Consider the following 19,465-nt stretch of genomic DNA (forward strand, 5'->3'; position numbering starts at 1 on the left):
TAAGGGCCAACATTTTTTCCCGAAAGGTCAAGATTCATGCAAACCTAGCCTTGAACATTAATTACCTCATTTCCCATATAATTTGATTTGAATAGATCTGAATTTTCTAAGTTTTTAGCATCATCTTTTAAGTTAAACATTAAAAGCATTTTATAAAAGTAATTACAATAGAAATAGTGATTATTTTAAAAATAATTAAGATTGAAAAATACTTGAATTTTGTATGTAAAGTTCTGTATAACCTAAAGAGAAAAACACCCTTTCCACTACAAATTTCTGTTCAAAAGTCTCATTTTAAATGAATTAAAGTACTCTTTTATCTGGAAGCACCCGGCCTCAAAAGCAGATCCAGAAAATTTTCAAGATGGCGCGATTGATTTAGTATCCTGATTGTGATTTACACATGCACATTGAAAGTCGTGCTAGTTTGTTTTTCGAATTTCAACCTTGTAAAATTGTGGGGATCTCTGAACCCTCTGAAACATCTAAAGATAATCTACATCTCCTTCTCTTCACATCAACAAAGATGGTCTAATATTGCATTTTTGAAACTTCAATATAAAAAAATTTCAGTTGAGAGCTATGAATCCTTTTCTCTTTAATGCTATTATAGATGACCTACAGTAGTAGTGTGTTTAAGACTTCAATTTTTTTAAAGATCAAGGTGAACCCCCATCACCCCTCCCTTATATCCACCCTTGCCTTGCCCTTTTTTTGGCTGTGGGAAACAATAAATATTGCATTATTGTACTAAACACTACATGCATTAGGCCCCTTATAGTGTAACATCTGTTACTGAATCTTATTTGACGTCACTTTTATATTTGTCATAACTTTTTCTTAAATAACACATTAAAAACTGGCTGAGATAGAGAAGTTGAATACTTGAAATCTATTTTCATCCTCTGATTGAGTGGTATCAACCCCACAGGCCAAATGGGGTCCATTGTTATGTTCAATCCGAGGATCAGATTGAGGTTTGTTTTCTCCAATCCTGAGATTTGTCAACACAACAGATTATCCTATTACAAAATCAGTAAAGTGTAATTTATGTTATCTTAAATTTTATGCATAAAATATCAATTGTTTTTTCAATGAAATGTCTAATATTTTGTGCATGATTTTATTTTGCAGTCTTGGGATGCCTTTTTCCGAAGTACTTCTGAAGGTTTTGAGCCTGGTGATGCTTACCAGAGCCCTCCTCTTGCACCTGTCCAGTACGTCCAAATTCCTCTTGATCATCTGCAAGGTTCCGGTGTAACTTCGTTGGTGCCATCCGGTGGTACACCCCAGTATGTCGAGCCAAGAGGCATTGAGGACCATCTCTCTGTCCAAGCTATTATTAGATCCTATCAAGTAATTCTTAAGAGTTTTTAATTCTGCATGTTAAGGAAACTGTTCAATGGAGAATGTTGCTTTATGTATTGATAACAACATTAAAGAAAACTAGACTTTTTCTTATTTTCTAAAATATAAAGCTACAGTAATTTCTGGAAGAAACGCTGCATCAGCAAAATCATCGCACCCCGAAGAAAGTGTGTCAAAAAATTTAAAATACTCAAAAATGACTAACTCATCCATAGTATTAGAATAGAAAATACCTATTGAAAAGGAAACAATTTACAGCATAACTTGCGTACGGCTCTATCCTCCATTTTTTAAAAAATAGCTTGTTTTTGTGAATTTGTGCTATGTCCCGTTATTTATTCTGTACTAATATCAATAAAATATGTACAGGTTTTTCATTTTTTGCTACCTTGCATTATTTTTAAGGTATCATTATTCATTACTGTCTGGATGTGATAATCGGGCTGTCTGGTATATTAGATATAGTTCTGGGCTGTAGCCCTGGTTTAGGGGCAGAAACTCACTGCTAAATACCAAAGCTTTGCCTTCATTTCATGAGTCAAACCACACCATGCTGTGGATACTCGCTGGGGAGATAAATTTACTTTATCTCCCAGTTTGTTGGTACTCTCAGCTTCAATGAGATGACATCTGCCTCCAGCTCAGTTATTCACAAATCCAGACTGACGAGTTCTGATAAGAATGAAACTGCAGTCTGTGGATATGGTAGCTGGGCTGTCTGGTACATTGCATATAGTTCTGCCGTAGCCTTGGCTTAGGAACGATTACTTACTGCTATCATAAATGTTCCATATGTGAGCGTTTCGTGATGCAGCAGATATCAAGTCTTAAGACGAATTCATCTTGTAACATGTTACCATCAATGGTCCTTAATTTTCCAACAAAATAGGGCACTGCCCATTGTCTGACAGATTTTCCAAACTTCCTCAATAAGGAGCTTCCTAGTTTAAGCTTCCTAATTTGAATGAGGTTCTGATGACGACAATCACCTTCTCACCTTCTTCTGTGCCCACAGTGCTCTTCCGACCTAACTCCAAGCAATTTTTTTATGGTGTTACGTCAGAGGGGATCATGAGTTCATGCCCCATGGGCCACGTGACTTGCGAGATTTATGCCAAAAGATAACAACTACCTTTTCTAAGCTTGATTGTTAATATGTTGCAGCAAGTGAAAGAAGAATTAGACTTTATATTTGATATCTTTCGCAATAGGAAAGGTTCATGTGTCGAACATTTTGGAAACAAAACTTTTACATTTCATTTTCCTGTAAAGTCGGTATTTTTGCTGTAATTGGTAATATATTTTTTATAAAGTTTTCAGAACCCTGGAGAGAATTTTGATATATGTATAAGAGATATAGACTAAGGTGCATAAAAAAAAATTCTTAAATCTTAATAGGGTGCCGCAAGTCGGAAAAGTTTGAGAACCCCTGGTTTAGTCTTTGAAAAATAAACTTTAGATACATCAAAAGCATATACTGTCTTGCCTGTTTATTAAGCAGCCATATATAGAGAATTTATGACTATATAACATAATTGCTTCAGTTATGTTATAATGTGCTTCACGTTTTCCTTTTAATTACTTAACTATTTATGAACAAAAGTTTTATTTAATTCCTTTGACTTAGCTATAAACGGGGATAATGCATCAAAAACATTCCTTTCTGTGTGAAACTTTAAACTATTGACAATATTTTATCCCTATATAAACCTTCTTTTAATTGCCTTTATTTGAGAAGAATTTATTTATTTATTTATTTATTTTTATGATTTAATGGTAGTTTGGTATGTTATTACTTAGTGTATCAAGAAAATGTAAAAATATGCATCCTTGAGTAACTTACGTGTTCTTATTTTTCTTTTCATAGGTGCGTGGACATTTAGTTTCAAAATTAGATCCTCTTGGCATTACTTCTGCAAATATTCATAATGCTTTTTCTGAAGGATCTCCAAGCTCTCCTCAAGTAGTCTTAAGAAATCATCAGTTAGGTAAAAAGTATTATTTTAGTCAATTGTTCTTGAGATGCCAAGATTACCATTAATTATAAATTGATAATTTGCCTTATGACAAATAAATTTGAGAATTTCAAAATTGTCTGGAGTTGTATTGCAAAAGATGTTTTTAATGTTGAGAACCAAAAAACCTTAAATAATTCTATATTTTTTATTTTGCCATTGAAACATATTTTTATAAAGTACTAATTGCTTTTCCTAACTACAACAAAACATGTTAACTACAAAATAATTTTCTCAGGACATGTGTTTTAAGCTACAAAATATTGTTCTGAAACCATACTATGTTTGTACTTCATTTGTTTTAAATTGCTTAAAAGTTTTTACTCTCCATTCAAAGCTTTTTTAATGTTTTTTCTGTTTAACTTGTATTAATGTAGAATACTTGTAGCCTCTATGCTAAAAATGCTGTTTCGATCAATTTTGCAAAACCTTAATCCAAACACTTTTTACTGTCTTGACCATCTGTGTGGAAGGAGGCTATTTCTTTTAATTAATAACCACCCTCAAATGATTACAGTTCAAAAAGGAAAGACATCCTTTTTTTTTTATTCAGTACTAGCATTTTAATCAATCAACACTCTCGACTTCTACTTGAAACTTTTTTCCGACCAAAACTGTTTTCCTCTCTTCTTTTTGGCCTTTGCCTGTTGATTTCAGATTCATTGTTAATTTTTTGAAATTATTTAAACCTTTACAAACTTGACCTCAACCTTTTTTTTTCCTCTTCTGAAATCTTAAGAGAAATTCATTACAAAATTTAATTTTATATACATATTAGGGAGTGTTTTTATTCGAAAGTTTTGATTTGACAACACATTTTAAAACTGAAAAATTATTTAAAAAAAAAAAACTTTTAAAGAGGGGAGGGGGTTTTTTTTTTTGCAATAATTTTTGTATGCATATTTGCTGCAAACGCGGTAGGCATGGGGGGCTTTGGGGTGCAATGCAATGTATGCATATTTGAAGAGTTTTTAGGGGGGGGGGAGGGTCAATCTTCCAAACATTTCACTACCTTCAGAAAATTTTACTTCAGTCCACTATCACCACTAGTGCAGCATTATTCTTGAGTAAAGTCTTTTTTTTTTCAAGTGAAGTTGTTTTAAGTGTTATGGTATACAGTTTGACCATGGATTATATAGAATTAGCCAACGTCCAGTTAAGACGAGTACGTCTGAATGAGAGGGGAAAAATCGTTTTTTGCTCATTTTAGTGTGACTCAACCTAATTTAGAGTCTAAAATATGCACCCAAACCTGTTTCTATGTGGTAGTTAAGGACCGCATAAAAAAATCTCACAAAAAAATTGTTCGAAACTGAACAAGTAGATATAAAAAGTTGTTTTCGCTACATAGTTGAAAAATATTTTTTTATGCGGTGGATAGGGATTGCATAAAAAAAGTCTCTAGAAAATTCCCCAAAAACTTACAAAATAACTAGGAATTGCTTATCTTTAAAAGAAATCAAAGTAAACCAAGTGCTGATAATTTTGCCGAGTAGTCAGACAAAATTTCCCGAATAAGAAATTTTTTGGGAGATCACAGTGACTTCCGATCAGGATGCCTATGTTGTCATTTGAAGATACTACCTTCCACTCATTTTAAAAATAATTTCGGCAATTGAGTACCAATCTGATTGAAATTTTCATTTACTGCACAAAAACAGGTTTGAGTATATCTGCAATAGCTGGCATAAATGCATAAAATTTGGCATAATAAAACTAATGCGTCCATTTACGCCTGTTCACCGGAAGTTTGCCTTTCCATCTGATTGGTGATCAAACTGTGCATATCTCTTGGGTAATTGACAAACTTTTTTTTTTGGGGGGGGGGATGGTTACCTTTTCATATTATCTTTGTGACCAAGTTCGGGAAATCTCGGTTCACATCAAGTTAATGTTTTTTAATTGTTAGAAGTGATGACTTTCTGGAATATTTTTTAATATTTTGATTGTGAAACACTTATTTTTTTTTGGTCTTGAAAAAATTTAAAAAATTTTCAGAAGTATAATTTTTGCAGTAACTTTCTCAAAATTTAAATGATTGCATTGTTGTAGATTAAAAAAAAAATATTAGCTTACAAATAACAATAAGGGATGCATACGAAGTAGAGTTAAATACCTAATTTTATTTTTAACTTTTTAAATAAGTTTCTGTTAAATTGTAAATTCTAAAATGTGTGCTAGCAAAAAATTCTTTTTTCAGAAATATTACTTTTTTTTCAATGTTTCTCTTTTTAGAGATTAATTTATAAATTGCTTTCAGAACTAATAATACATTTATGTTCATAAGAGATGGGTTCTGTCAAAACATTCTTCAGGGTCATCTTAAATCATGGAACAAGCACTTTCTCTTAAATTTCACATTCTGTTAGCTAGGCACTTTCACCTTCTCATAAATTGCACTCATGACTCCGTGACTCTTATAAAGCCACAGCTACTTGGTTTTGATTCATGTTTTCCATTTATTTTCTAATTTTATTTCAATGATTTTTTTATGACGTATTTTGAAATTATGAACAATAATTTGAAAATAATAATTAAACATACAGGCTTTGATTCTAGCAAATTAGTTATGATAAAGAAAACGATAATTTTAACTTTCATCAAGATAAAAGCCAAATGGTTTTTTCCCTCTATACAAAAAAAAAAAAAAGAAGGGGGCTGTAAGTTCGACATGCCTGTGTTTGTGTGATTTTGGCTGTGGCAGCATAAATCCCTAAGGGATGAACCATTTGAATCATTATTTTTTTGTTCAAAAGGTTACATGAATAAAAGTGTTACCAACTAGGTCTCCTCTCTCTCTCTGTCTGGCTTTTATTACCAGGGCTTTTAATTGAAGACCAAAATGCATTCTTTCACAGTTTTGGCTGTGAAAACTTACTTGTGCATTTAAAATATTGGTACTAATGGAAACAAGTTTTTCGGTGTATGATAGAATTTGTTGAAACTTCCGAGTTATGTAGAACTGGAATTATAACCTTTTCCGGTAAATTTCAAATAAAATTTTAAGCCTTTCATGCAGTTGAAAGCAATTTGAGTGTTGCCACACAATCTGAGAAAGCTCAATGGTTTGAAATTTATCTGCCTTTATTTTTTATTCTAAAAAAAAAAATATCTTGTAATTGGTTTTTGTTCATAAAAAAAGTTGACTTTGAAAAGGATTTTCACTTTCCCTTCTTGGTTTTGTTTTTGCAGCAAGAAAAACTTAATCATAATTATCTGCCCCTTTATGTATTCTGGCCCATAAAATTAATTGTAGTATAGTATAAGGCCCTCAGGGTCAGGACTTTTTTTATTATAATTATTTTAATTTAATACTAGTTCTCGTAATAACATTGACTAAATGGTAAATTAGCATCCATTGCAAAACGTGAACTGTATATTGTCCTTCCCCTCAAAGACCTACTTTTTGCATATGCATTAACAGTTCAGAAAAGGGGGGGGGGGGAATATTATTAATTTGAAGTTTTAGCTTCAATTTTTAATTCATAATCTAGTTAATTAACTTTGACATATATTTTCATGTAGCAGGTTTAGAGGGACAGTTTTTGTCATAAACACTATGGCAGATTTTTAACTGTTTGGTCACACAATCAGATTTTCAGTGTCTCAGATTTTCAGGGACAATCTAGTGTAAAATTGCTCCTAAACCAATGAAAAGGTAAAAAATGACATTTACTGCAGGTAGCAAATTTTGAAGGCGTAATGAAGATATACCAAATGCTGTATCAACTTAGTTGCTTTATTTAAAAGGGTGTAGATTTTACAAACATATTTCTTAAACCAAAATACAGGAAAGTAAGGGTAATATGTTTTTTCTCTGTTAATGTATTTGTTACAGGATTTATTATTTTGTTTTGTACACCATGTTAAATTTTTAATTACATTTAATAGTAACTAAATTTCCAATTTGTGTAAAGACTCTAGTTAGGCTGCTATGCTCCTTGACTTTCAACATGACCATGTTCGGCAATATGCTTTTCAATCCAATAATGTTTTGTTGTGATGTTTGTATTTCAAGTGGTAGAGCACTTTGTTATAAGTATTTAAACTCTGTTTTTCCTGTTCTTTGTTTCTGATGTTCTATTCGATAGAGGAAAAGGACATGGATAGACTTTTCAAATTACCTGGCAGTACTTTTATTGGTGGAGATGAAAATGTGCTGTCATTGAGAGAAATTCTGAAGCGACTTGAGGTATGTCTTGCATTTTTATGTATGGTTTTGTTGTAGGGGTTGGGCTTTCGAAAAATTCTACTGGACTTTTCATAATCTTTGGTCGAAATAAAATTATCCGTTGCTAATAATTAATAAAAGTTCACTCAGAGATGTTTTTAGCATCTGACCTCCACAAGTGCATCTCATGCATTAAAAATAAAAAAATAAACCTCTAAAATTTAGTCGAGCATATTTTAGCACTTTGTATTTTAAATAAAAACTTAGCATCATATAAAATGGAGAAAGGGGTAATTTGAAATCTTAAAATGTGTTATATTTGAGTATTTTGTTATTTTTTAAAAATATAACATGTCTAACATTCTATTTATTAAAAATTAAAATAGCTTGCATCTCTTCACTCTCTGCCATCTTCTACTTCATCCTCAGAATTTTCTTTCACGAATTGATCACTATTACAATCACACATAATGGTTTTTGTATATAAGGCCAAAATATGATTTATTCAGTAAATTACTGCCCATTAGCCAGGGCTAAAGCAAAAATACATGAAATACACCACCAGCTCAGTCATTTCCAGTTGAGGACTGCAGTTTCGTGCTTATTAGCAGAGGCGTAGGAACTTTGTAGAAGTAGGGGGAGCTGGGACACATTATGAGAAGTGTCTGGTATGTAACGGGCAGAAGCAATGGCCCCTTAAAATAATTGGTGGGGAGGGGATTTTAATTTTTTTTCTACATATGAAATTAGCTTCGAAGCTTCCATCTCTTTTTTATCTTGTATCAATTGTTTGTGGAGAGAATGAGGTGATAAAACTTCTGGTTTTGAAAGAAGGTCAGTTAGTACTCGATGATGAGCACGTAGAAATAGAGGAGTTTCGAGGATCCTCCCCCGGAAAATTTTCAGAATTCTTGTTCTAAAAACGAGTTTTTAGGCGATCTTTGGTAATGTTAAGGGGAGAAAAGTTTTGAATACCTTCCCTGAAAATTTTTCGAAATTAATGTCTTAAAAACGCGATTGTATATCATATTTGTTGACTTTAGTGAAAATATGACTCGGATTGTCCTCTATCGATTTTTCGAATCTATTTACATCTCCCGCCCAATATTTCGATTTTGAAGTCTTAAACGTAATTGTAGACAACCTTCAATGATGTCAGAGGAAAAGACTGTATTAGGACTCTACTTTGGAAACTTTTAAACTCGAAGTCCTACTAGAGAGTGTTTTTCAATAGTGTTATCAGAAAAGGTTCAGAGGTTCCTTCTTGTTAATTTTTTCGAAATTGTAATCTCTAAAACGCGACTGTGGATCATATTTGTTAGCGTTAGGGGCCCAGCAATTTTTTTTTTAATTGAAGTCACAAAAACGGAACATTACATAATCTCCCATGTTGTTGGATGGCAAGATATCCACGGACTCTCTTCCGGTAATTTTTAGGGAATCGGAGCCTTGAAAACAAAATTTGAGGTGCTCTGTAATAATTTTGGAGGAAAGGAGAGGCTTCGACAGCATAGCATTTAGAAGAATTTCTTATTTTCTGAGAACTAGAAAAAGGCGAATAGATGAAACAGGAGGGTGGAGAAACAGAACGTTGGAAATGTGTTAAAATGAAGTGTTCGTTATATATATTATATTGTTCAGATAAGTTTTTGTAAAAGTCTTTGATAGAAACTATAAAATATTAATATAATAATATTTTTGGGGTTTTTTTCTGCAATAGTAGATGAAAAGTAACAATTTTGTCATGAAAATATATCTGTAAGTGACGAAAAAACCGTAATTTAGAAAGCAAAAAAACAAGAATAATTGTAACTTCGTAAAGTATAATCTGAGGGGTCAGATAACTTAAAATGAGATAAGTTTTTGGAAAGTTGGAATTATTTGAACAAGTACAAACAACCTTAGCAATCTTTTTTAGTTATGTCTGGAGCACCCATGCTATTCATATTTAAATGCCAAACTGACTCATAACCCCCAGCTTGCTAGACACTTAATCTTTTGTTCCAGAATTATAAAGAAATTAGCCCAAAAATCAAAAATAGGATGTTTTTTCTAATTTGTGTGGTCTTAAAAATATATTCTAGATGATCTGTGTTAATGATAGGGTGGAAAAGCGGCCTGGGAGCGTTTTCCTCGGCATTTTTCGAAATTAAAACTTGAAAATTTTTATATTTTTTCTCTAATTACGTTAAGGAGGTTGGAATTTTAGGGTTCTTCCTGGAAATTTTTCAAAATTGTTATTCTGAAAACGCAGTTTTAGACATTATTCGGAGATGTTAATTAGAGGAGAAATCCGGGGCCCCCCTCCCAGAAATTTGTCGAAAATGAACAATCTAAGAAACGCAGCTGTGTGCCATTTTTGATATCGTTATGAAGACTGGAAATTTTTCCAAATTGGAGCTCCAAAAACAATTTTATTTGACTTTTAATGATGTTAGGGGTGAGTTTTCGGGTGGGTGCTTTACCCCAGTAATTATTTGAAAGGTAAGACCTTAAACAAAATTTAAGATTATTTTAAATTATATTGGCGGAGGTGGAGGGGCTGAAGCTCATTTATAAAATTTTCGAAGTTAGTTGTCAAAACGCAGTTTTAGATGATAGTTGGCTATGTTACTGGGAGGAGAGGTTCGGGATCCGTCTTCAGCAATTTTCCGATAGTGAAATTCCAGAAACGCAATTTTAGATGACTAATTGACCCACGCGAAGCATTCGAGTTCAAAGGACGAATTTTCTGATTTCAATGCAACCTCGAGATGCTATAGACCAAAGCAATGCGTAGTAAAGCATCAAAATAAATTGAAATTTATCCTTCTGCAAAGTCAAACTTTGATTTACCCTCTTAAAATCAATGTTTTGTTTCCTGATTTTAACAACAACAGATATACAGCTTAGAATTTTGCATATTAGTGGAAACTTGGATAAAATTCTGCTGAAAAACAAAAACCCATTAAAACGATATTTTTCGGCCCAGATTTGAACTCCCACCCTTTCCCTCATTAGCACGCTACTTTATCCAACCAAGCCAATGTGTCTTCGCTCTCAGGTGCTATTCATTTCCAAAATTATTTGAGTGGTTTGGTTTATCCATACTGAAATTTTCAATTTCTAGCCTTATATTTTTATTTGTTTGAAATACAAGCGTTTGCGGTCCCCGTCAATTAAAAAAAAAACATTTTGAATTTTTTGGTGGTTCAGACTTATCTTAGTTTTTACACTTTCTTTTGTTGTAGATGTCATGTCTCCAGAACATCGCGATAAAATTTTCATTTAATTTCGCCTTTTGTATTTAAACACTTAGAACTAGCACACTAGCAGTGGTGTGACTAGTCATGACATTTTTAAATCTCGCCTTACTCTGTTTCAACTTTTTCTCTAATTAAAATGTATTTTGGTGGCACATTTATTTTTCTCCACTTAATCACTATTTTCATGATATTTTTACAAAAAAAAGAAAAAAAGAAATTAAAAGATGCCGGCAGCCCCTATGAAGTTATGTTTATTTACGTATTCATTTTTTACTTGACTGACGCTTGTCATAGATTTGTACTAAACACTGAATACTTTCTTTTCGTTAAAAAATGTTCGAAACGTTTGTTTCAGCGCTCCTCAGAGGTAAATCATAATGCATAACCTTGCTTGGATGTTACTGAATAATATTCAGAGATTGCATTTGCTTTCAAATTTTGCAGAAAAAACTCTTTTCGACAATTTTATTCTATTTGTTCACTTATCATTTCTATTACATGTTCTTAAAATCGTAAAGGTTTTCTTTCTGCTTTTTTTTTTCATTACTAATATGAAATTGGTGACGCCCTTTCTGAAAAACTGGGCGGGGGGGGGGGGAGGTAGCAAAACCCTTCTTGGTGATGGCTCTGGTGTCCCCCCCCCCCCCCAAAAAAAAATGTTTGGTTATGCTACACCTCTGACTGGTACTGATTTTTGCAGGCCGCGGAGTAGAATCCACTTTACCACATTTCGGCAATCAAGAGTGTTTAAACGGTGAAAAAAAAAGGTGAAGTTGAATTCAAGTGCACTGAATACTCCGTCTGCTCACTGCTTTTTTTGCTCATTGGGTAGAAATTCCGAAATTCCCAAAAAAGGCAGATCACATTTTTGAAATCAGGTTTGAGGTAAACAATGTACGGCAAAAAGCAGCAGTGCAAGAATTTTCTGAGGAAGCTAAGCCAGTCTGAAATATTCCAGGGGGAGCTCAAGCTCCCTCAGCTCCCCCCATTCCGACGCCTATGCTTATTAGCACTCATCAGCCCGGCATAGGAAAGTGACTGAGCTGGAGATGGAAAACCTCTTAAGGAAGCCAAGAGTGCCAAACAAACTGATAGCTAATATAATTAGCACAGAGCAGACGAGTGACCGAAGCAATAGTTCGGTTCAACTCAAAGATTGAAGGCAAGGCATGGTATATTCAGTAAATTACCGCCCATTAGCCAGGGCTAAAGCAGAAATACATGAGATACACCACCAGCTCAGTCATTTCCAGCCGAGGACTGCAGTTTCGTGCTTATTAGCACTCATCAGCCCGGCATAGGTAAGTGACTGAGCTGGAGGTGGAAAACCTCTTAAGGAAGCCAAGAGTGCCAAATTTACTGAATATACTGTGCCTTGCCTTCAATCTTCGAGTTGAACCGAACCATTGCTTCGGTCACTCGTCTAGTCTGTGCTAATTATATTAGCTACCTGTTTGTTTGGCACTCTTGACTTCCTTAAGAGGTTTTCAATCTCCAGCTCAGTCACTTTCCTATGCCGGGCTGATGAGTGCTAATAAGCATGAAACTGCAGTCCTCGGCTAGAAATGACTGAGCTGGTATTGTATTTCATGCGAAATATGATTTGTTTTTTTTTTTAATTTTTACTGATAATTGTGAAAGTCTTGAAGATGATATGCATTGAATTTTTTATATTATGGAATATAATTTATAAGTATTATGTTACTATAAATTATATTCGTTATATCTGTTATGTTTATAAGTTAAAGTATTATGGAAGTTACGGCATTCCCACAAAAAACCCTTGAGAGATAATCCCTGTTTTATACTGTGATTTACCATGTTGAAAGTAGGATTGCCACTAGCGACTAAAAAGGAGACTTTTGCGACTATTGCAACTTTTTTGATCAAAAACGGCCAAAAAGCGACAATTTTTTTAAAAAATTGGCGGTTTTTTACAATTTTATATACTGATATACTATTTGTTGTAAGCGAGAAAATCTCGTTCTTAAATAAATAAAGAATGGTGAATGCCGTGACAACCGACTTATAGGGATTTTGCAACTGTTATAAGTCAGAAATAGTTTTTTTTTTTAATCATTTAAAAAGCTCTTTTGTAAATGAAATATGTTAGAATCAGAAAAGTATTTTGTTCAGGAAGCGGACTGATGCACTAGAAAGAACAAGATATTTTTTTTCTTTCTTGTGTTTCTCTGTATAATCTAGGCCTGACAACAAATGACATTACCTCTGCTCGAGGATAGTCTTTTCCTTGTTGTCTTTAGTTTAGAGTTGTCTATTTTCAAGTCAAAAATATTGTGTATATTTTTCTTACCTTTATGTCATTTTCAGGATGTTTATTGCGGTCCTATTGGAATTGAATATATGTTCATCAATAGTCAAGAACAGTGCACATGGATCAGGAAAAAATTCGAAACTCCTGGTGTGTTAAATTTTACCAAAGAACAGAAAAGACTTCTAATGGCTCGACTGATTCGTTCTACTAAGTATTTTTTCATGATTAATCATTCTGTTTTCTAAAATTTCATTTATAAAAATTGTTAAAGCTATTAATTTAACTTGTATTTGAAGTAAGAAAAAGAGACAACTAATTCATTTAACTTCAGAATTATAAAGATGGGTTTGGTGGCTGATTCACTGACAGTAAATTATTTTTCAATTGAATTTATGAAGCAATGTAATTTTTTTTTTTCTGTTATGAATTGAACATTTCATCTTTTAAAATTTATTTGCTTAAATCTTTGTTGCATTTAGTGAGTCATACATTTCTACTTTGAGCTTTATGAGTACCAGGCCCAGCTTCTGGGGTAGGCGGCCGCCTAAGGCAGCAGATTTTAGGGGCGGCAAATTTCAAAGTTGATGCATTTTTTTTTAAGTATGATTATCTGTTTCAGTGCTATGAGATTCACAACTTCAAAGCCAAAAAAAAAAAAAAAAAGAATAAAAATAATTTAGAGTGTACCAGTGCTTGGATATGCAAGCATAGTTCGGAATTTGAACAGAAATTCAATTTAATTTTAGAGATGGTAAATTGCATGATTTAAAAATCTTTTTAAAATATTAATATCTGTTTCAGTGCCATAAGATGCACTGCTTTAAAAAATATAATTTAAAGTGTGTACCAGTGCTTTGATATGCAAAACCCAGTTTGGAATTTAACGAGAAACCCACTAAAATTTTAAGCACTCACTATTATTTTTTTATAAGTACATTATTATTTTATACTATTAATATTATCATTCAATGTGGGGGGGGGGCACTTTTCAAAATTGCCTACGGCTGCAAAACTACTGGAACCAGCCCTGATAAGTATCAATCAGAATCAAACTGCCCCTATGAGGTTTGGAGTGAAGGTATACTTTAATCTTTAGTCTTAAAGTACATTAGTGAAGTTTAGTGTTACATTTGCTAAAATACTTCCTCTAAAACATAAAGTGCTCTGGAATTAACTGAGCTGGCGGTGTATTTCGTGTATTTCTGCCTTAGCCCTGTCTATAGGGCTGTAACTTACTGAACATATGTTACCTACCTTGTGTGAAAAAAAAAGTGTATTCGCATTTGTTCTTATAGAGGGTAACGGCACCAGTAACAGACAGTCGTAACTTTGAGTTTAAATACTAAGAATTTTAGGTGAGTTACACTAATGTTGCTGCGACCCATGAATACAGTGCAACCATCTAGTGTTATCAAAGTGAATTTTATGAGCCAGTTGGTATTTACAAGGCAGTGGTGGAAGGTTACGAACAGCTATCACGAGGTCTGCCGGTACTTCATGTTCATTTGAATTTAAAAGGGTTTTACAGGTAAATCTAAAAATAAAGAACTTATGCACATTTTAAAGAGAAAAATGGTACTCTGCCCATTGCCCATCTTTTCTGCATCCTATCTGTTACTGGGTATCATCAGAATTGTCCGTGTCTGTTACTGGGGGGGGGGGGGAGTCAGACTTTTTTTCCGAAAATAAGCAAATAAAAATGAAATTAACTCATTCGGAAGATCCAGAAGCAGCCAGCCGTTAGATGAAATGTAGTTGCACGATAGAAAAATATTTTTAAAAGTCTAAATACATTAAAAGACTCAGAAAATTAAGTTAACCTGACAGAGATGTCTTAAGCATGTCTGTTACCAGTGCCATTATCCTAAATATTACACATAAAAAAGAATAGTTTACATTTATCACTACTCTGCTCTAAATGTTAAAAGTAGGCTCAAATTTCAACTGCCTTGCCTGCAATATTCGAGTTTAACCGAACCATTGTTTCGGTCACTCGTCTGGTCAGTGCTAATTCTGTGTTAGCTACCAGTTTGTTTGGCACTCTTGGCTTCCTTAAGAGATTTTCCACCTCCAGCTCAGTTAGTCCTATGCCGGGCTGATGAGTGCTAATAAGCACGAAACTGCAGTCCTCGGCTGGAATTGACTGAGATGGTGGTGTATTTCATGTATATTAAGTCTTATCTATTTACTAGTTACAAGGAGCCATCTGTTTATGAGACTCCAGAAGAATCCTTTTGTGTGTGAAAACAGAATCAGCTAAATGTTATTAATTGTGATATAGAATTTGACTGAAACATACTAGTCTTCAAAAACCAGGAAAAAATATTTAGACATTGCTACAATTGAATGTTTTAAGAATTTGTTATGAAAAAATGCTTTCTTTACAAAGAAGTATCAAATTTCAAAACTCGATCATTTTCTGATATATTTAGTGCCCACTTGGTTTTCTTTTTTGTTACTATTGTTGTTATTATTTATTCATTTTAATTCATCGCTACATTTTTTCATTTGCGGTATCCAAATTTTATCTTGAGTTACTAACAAAATTGGAAAGTGAATGTCTAAAATCAATTTTTTTTTTATTTTTGGTCAAATGGAACTATATGTTTTGTTTGTTTTATTGCTCAAATGGAGTATGGGATATAACTTCAATAATACCCATTGCACAAAAACAATCTTTGCATAATTTTCTAGAAGTAAAATTATTTTCTGGATTTCAATTTAAATTAAAATTTGTCATTCTTTTGTTCTTCGGCTTCTTTTTAACTTTTAAGGGTTTTTTTTTCTTAAGGACTCTGTTTTCTTTACTAATTAAATTGCAATTTTAGATTTGAAGAATTTTTAGCAAGAAAATGGGTGTCTGAAAAGCGTTTTGGTTTGGAAGGCTGTGAAGTGTTGATTCCTGCCATGAAAACTGTTATCGATCGTGCAAGTGAACTTGGAATTGAAAGCATTGTAATTGGAATGCCTCATAGGTAATGTTCTTAATTATTAATTTGTTTATAAGTATTGCTTTCTTACTAGTTATTTTTCTCTATTTAATTTTCATTTAGTGTACAAAAGATTGGAGTTTTTTTATTGTAATATTGATTTTTTTTCAGAGGACGTTTAAATGTTTTAGCTAATGTTTGTCGAAAGCCTTTGGAACAGATATTTGCACAGTTTAGTGGTCTAGAACCTGCTGATGAGGTGATTTATCTTCCCTACTTGAGTTCTCTTTGTGTAAAATGTTAAACATTCTTTTTTGACTATGTTTCAATATGAAGAAATGAATTGCTTAGAGACTTGCTCTGCTCAAGCTGAAATTAAATAAAGAAATATAAATTTAAGCTTCCTCGAGTTAGTTTGAATAATTGAGTCGATTTTCTTTGTCCTAAACTGTGTTAGCTTCTATCATGACATTTTGTAAAATGATTTAAAATACACTTGAATGGTTTTCTTATGAGTAATTTTGCATATTTAGTATTGAAATTTCTGCTGTAAATTGAAAGGTAAGCAATACATATTGCTTTAGAGCAGACATTTGATAAAACATTCATTTAAAAAGAAATTATCATGAATTTTCTTATCTTATTTGTCTTCTAATTTTGTTTATATATTCGCATTGCCTGATATTGATTTTCAAAGTTTACTTTGCCCATGATATATTTCGACTGGTAGGTTTCCATCTAGCCCTTTTTATCAAACATTCCTGCCTTCATGGGAAGAATAGACTAAATATAAGCAAATAATTGCGCCGTTCGGCAACATCAATTACGTGTTTGGCTTGGACAAAAACAAATTAGAGTCAAGCTGATGCCAAATGTGAATCGTATTGGTTAACCTTTTTTTTTAAAAAAATTATTTTTTTTTATTAATATTCCGGAGAAAATCCCCAAAAAATGTCACAGCAGCAAATTATAGAGCAACCGGTTTATTTACTTTTGGTCTATCTTTTCCTTGAACAGAGTATAGATGACTTGCCTTAATGGAAAAACATTGAGCATTTAACTTTCTCCATGAAGAAAAGTGTCAAAATGTTTTTAATTTAAAATTAATTAAAAATACCTTGATATTGATTTAAAAACAAAATAATCAAAGAAAATTAGGGATATCATGTATACCATATTTTGCCGAATACCAAATACTCAGTTAAAATTATGACCAAATATTTAGCTGAATACTAAATATTTGGCTTTAAAACATTTTACTGTAATATTAGTTTTTTTTATTTTATGCCAATTTAAAATAGAATATGTTTATGTATTTTGTGTCTTTTGTGAAGTGGCAATGCATTTTCATTTAAAATCTTAAATTTATCTACCTTAAGCAGAGTTACCAATTTAAAGAAAATATTAAAAATAAATGAATCATTCCAAAAGCAAACTAACATAATGAACTGCTAATTTGATTGCCTTTTATCAGCCTTGTCCCCCACCCCCCATATGATTTGATGACTGATAATCAGAGTAACCTGTTATAAATCAATTATCTTGTATTTACCTTATATACAAATACAAACCCAATTTTTTTTAAATATCATTTCAAATTACTGTTCATTTAAATAATTTTCTACTATCTTAATCTCTTCAGTGACTGGTAAATACTTTTTTCAAAATTGAAACTTTAGCAACCACATTCAAGCATTGCCAGATGATTATTTTAATGTCTTGTCTTTAAGTGTAAAATACAATTTAACTTTGATTGAAATAATTCATTTGATCAGTTAGTTTTCAGACAATATTTGATGTTGTGTAAAACTTCAGAAATTAAAATATTGCAAAATTTAATACCTAAGTGTGTTTTCTTTACATATTAAGCACCATTTTAAAAATTTTAATCAAATATTGTCCGTTCCAAGAAATGTTATTTGATTAAACAGGGAAATTTTATTTATATTTCCAAATTGACAACATTTGTCTTAAAATGTAAAAATAATAAATTAATAGCTTTTTAAAGGAAATAATTGCATCTATTGGGAAATATTCGGTTTCGGGAGGTTTTATTCGTATAAGCAGGGTATTCGTTTTTTCCGTTTCCCAACTAAGCAGGGCTGATAGTAATAATATAATTATTATTTTAGCTATGTATTTTGTGTAAGAACTTTAGCAGTTAATTGACTTTACATATTTATGAACACTTAGTAATATATTTTTTTTGGGGGGGGGGGAATTACTGTTTCATATTTAAATAAGTTTGAGTAAAGTTAATGTTGTGAGTGTTGGTTTTAAGAAAAATTGAAAAGCCACAGAATTTAAATTAAACATCTGAACGTTTTCTTATACATTAAAATTACATTAAAAGTGATAACATCAGTAAGCAACAATTTGAATTAGTTTTGTACTATGGTACTATGCCAAAACCTTTGGTTCATTGCATAAAAAAGTGTTTGTTTGACAATTGTCAAAGATTTAAATTTGTTTACTATGCTATTAGATTGCCAAATATTAAAATATTTGGCCGAACCAAATATTTGGTTTGTCTGCACTGCCAAATGGGCAAGATACCAAATATTCATTGCACCCCCCCCCCCCCCCCCCAAAAAATGGCTTCTGCTGGGCTGATTGCTGGTGATGCTACATAGATTGAATCTGAATCATGCGCACTGTATAGTTGGTGGATTTATCAGATTGTCATAACTGAAGAGTGGTACATTTTTATGTAAAATAAACCCTATATTGATAGCATAATATAGTGCTGCAGGCAAACTGAGTCAAAGCATTTGTTTTTGTATGTTGTTGGGGCATTTTTTTTTTTGACATTTTTGTAGAGTTTGTAACATGACCTTTTTTTGCCATAACGTTTTAATTAACCGTTTGATTTGAAAATCATTTTAATTTGAGTTGGTGTGTTGGTAGGAAAAGCTCAAAATAAAATAATATGCTAATCAAACAGTAAGCTAAAAAGTTATGGCAAAAAAAAGGTCACGTTACCGACTCTACATAAATGTCTAAATTACAGTAAAATGACCCTGTTCCAAAAAATGCAATCTGAGGTAACAATTTTTAAATTAACTTTTAAAGACTTTTGAGTACAGTACCTTAAAATCTACTGTTGCTCTTTAAGCTGGTTTTGGTGTTAGAGTGGAAATGATCACAAACTTTGAATTTTCTTTGTATATTGTACACACTATGTCCCAAATTGTATTTCATTCTTTTATCAATTATTGCTAAATAGTGTTCAAATGTTTTCATAGAATGCTATTTTTTTTTTTCATTTTGTGACTCATGCTCCCAGATTTTTTTTTAAATTTAAAACAAAATTTTTTGGAAAAAATGCAGTTGATGATGTTGCATTATTGGGGCAAAGTAAATAAACATTTGTTACATTTACTTAATATTTGTTTCCTTACCAAAATTTGGAAAAGTTTAAGTGGATTTTAATATTTAAAAAACTTTTCAATCCTATTTTC

General features: G+C 32.2%; 1 protein-coding gene across 1 annotated transcript in view; it reads left to right on the forward strand.

The window, feature by feature from the left end:
* Nucleotides 1-19,465, forward strand: part of LOC129221530 (2-oxoglutarate dehydrogenase complex component E1-like) — a 90,070-nt gene that overhangs the window by 8,898 nt on the left and 61,707 nt on the right. Inside the window, exons 2-7 of the mRNA XM_054856021.1 lie at nucleotides 1,135-1,356; nucleotides 3,236-3,356; nucleotides 7,475-7,575; nucleotides 13,131-13,285; nucleotides 15,903-16,049; nucleotides 16,176-16,263. Of these exons, the coding sequence (XP_054711996.1) occupies nucleotides 1,135-1,356; nucleotides 3,236-3,356; nucleotides 7,475-7,575; nucleotides 13,131-13,285; nucleotides 15,903-16,049; nucleotides 16,176-16,263 (834 nt within the window). The remainder of the gene's footprint in view (nucleotides 1-1,134; nucleotides 1,357-3,235; nucleotides 3,357-7,474; nucleotides 7,576-13,130; nucleotides 13,286-15,902; nucleotides 16,050-16,175; nucleotides 16,264-19,465) is intronic.

Source organism: Uloborus diversus, chromosome 4, assembly GCF_026930045.1.
Source record: "Uloborus diversus isolate 005 chromosome 4, Udiv.v.3.1, whole genome shotgun sequence".
NCBI classification, from domain to species: Eukaryota; Metazoa; Arthropoda; class Arachnida; order Araneae; family Uloboridae; genus Uloborus; species Uloborus diversus.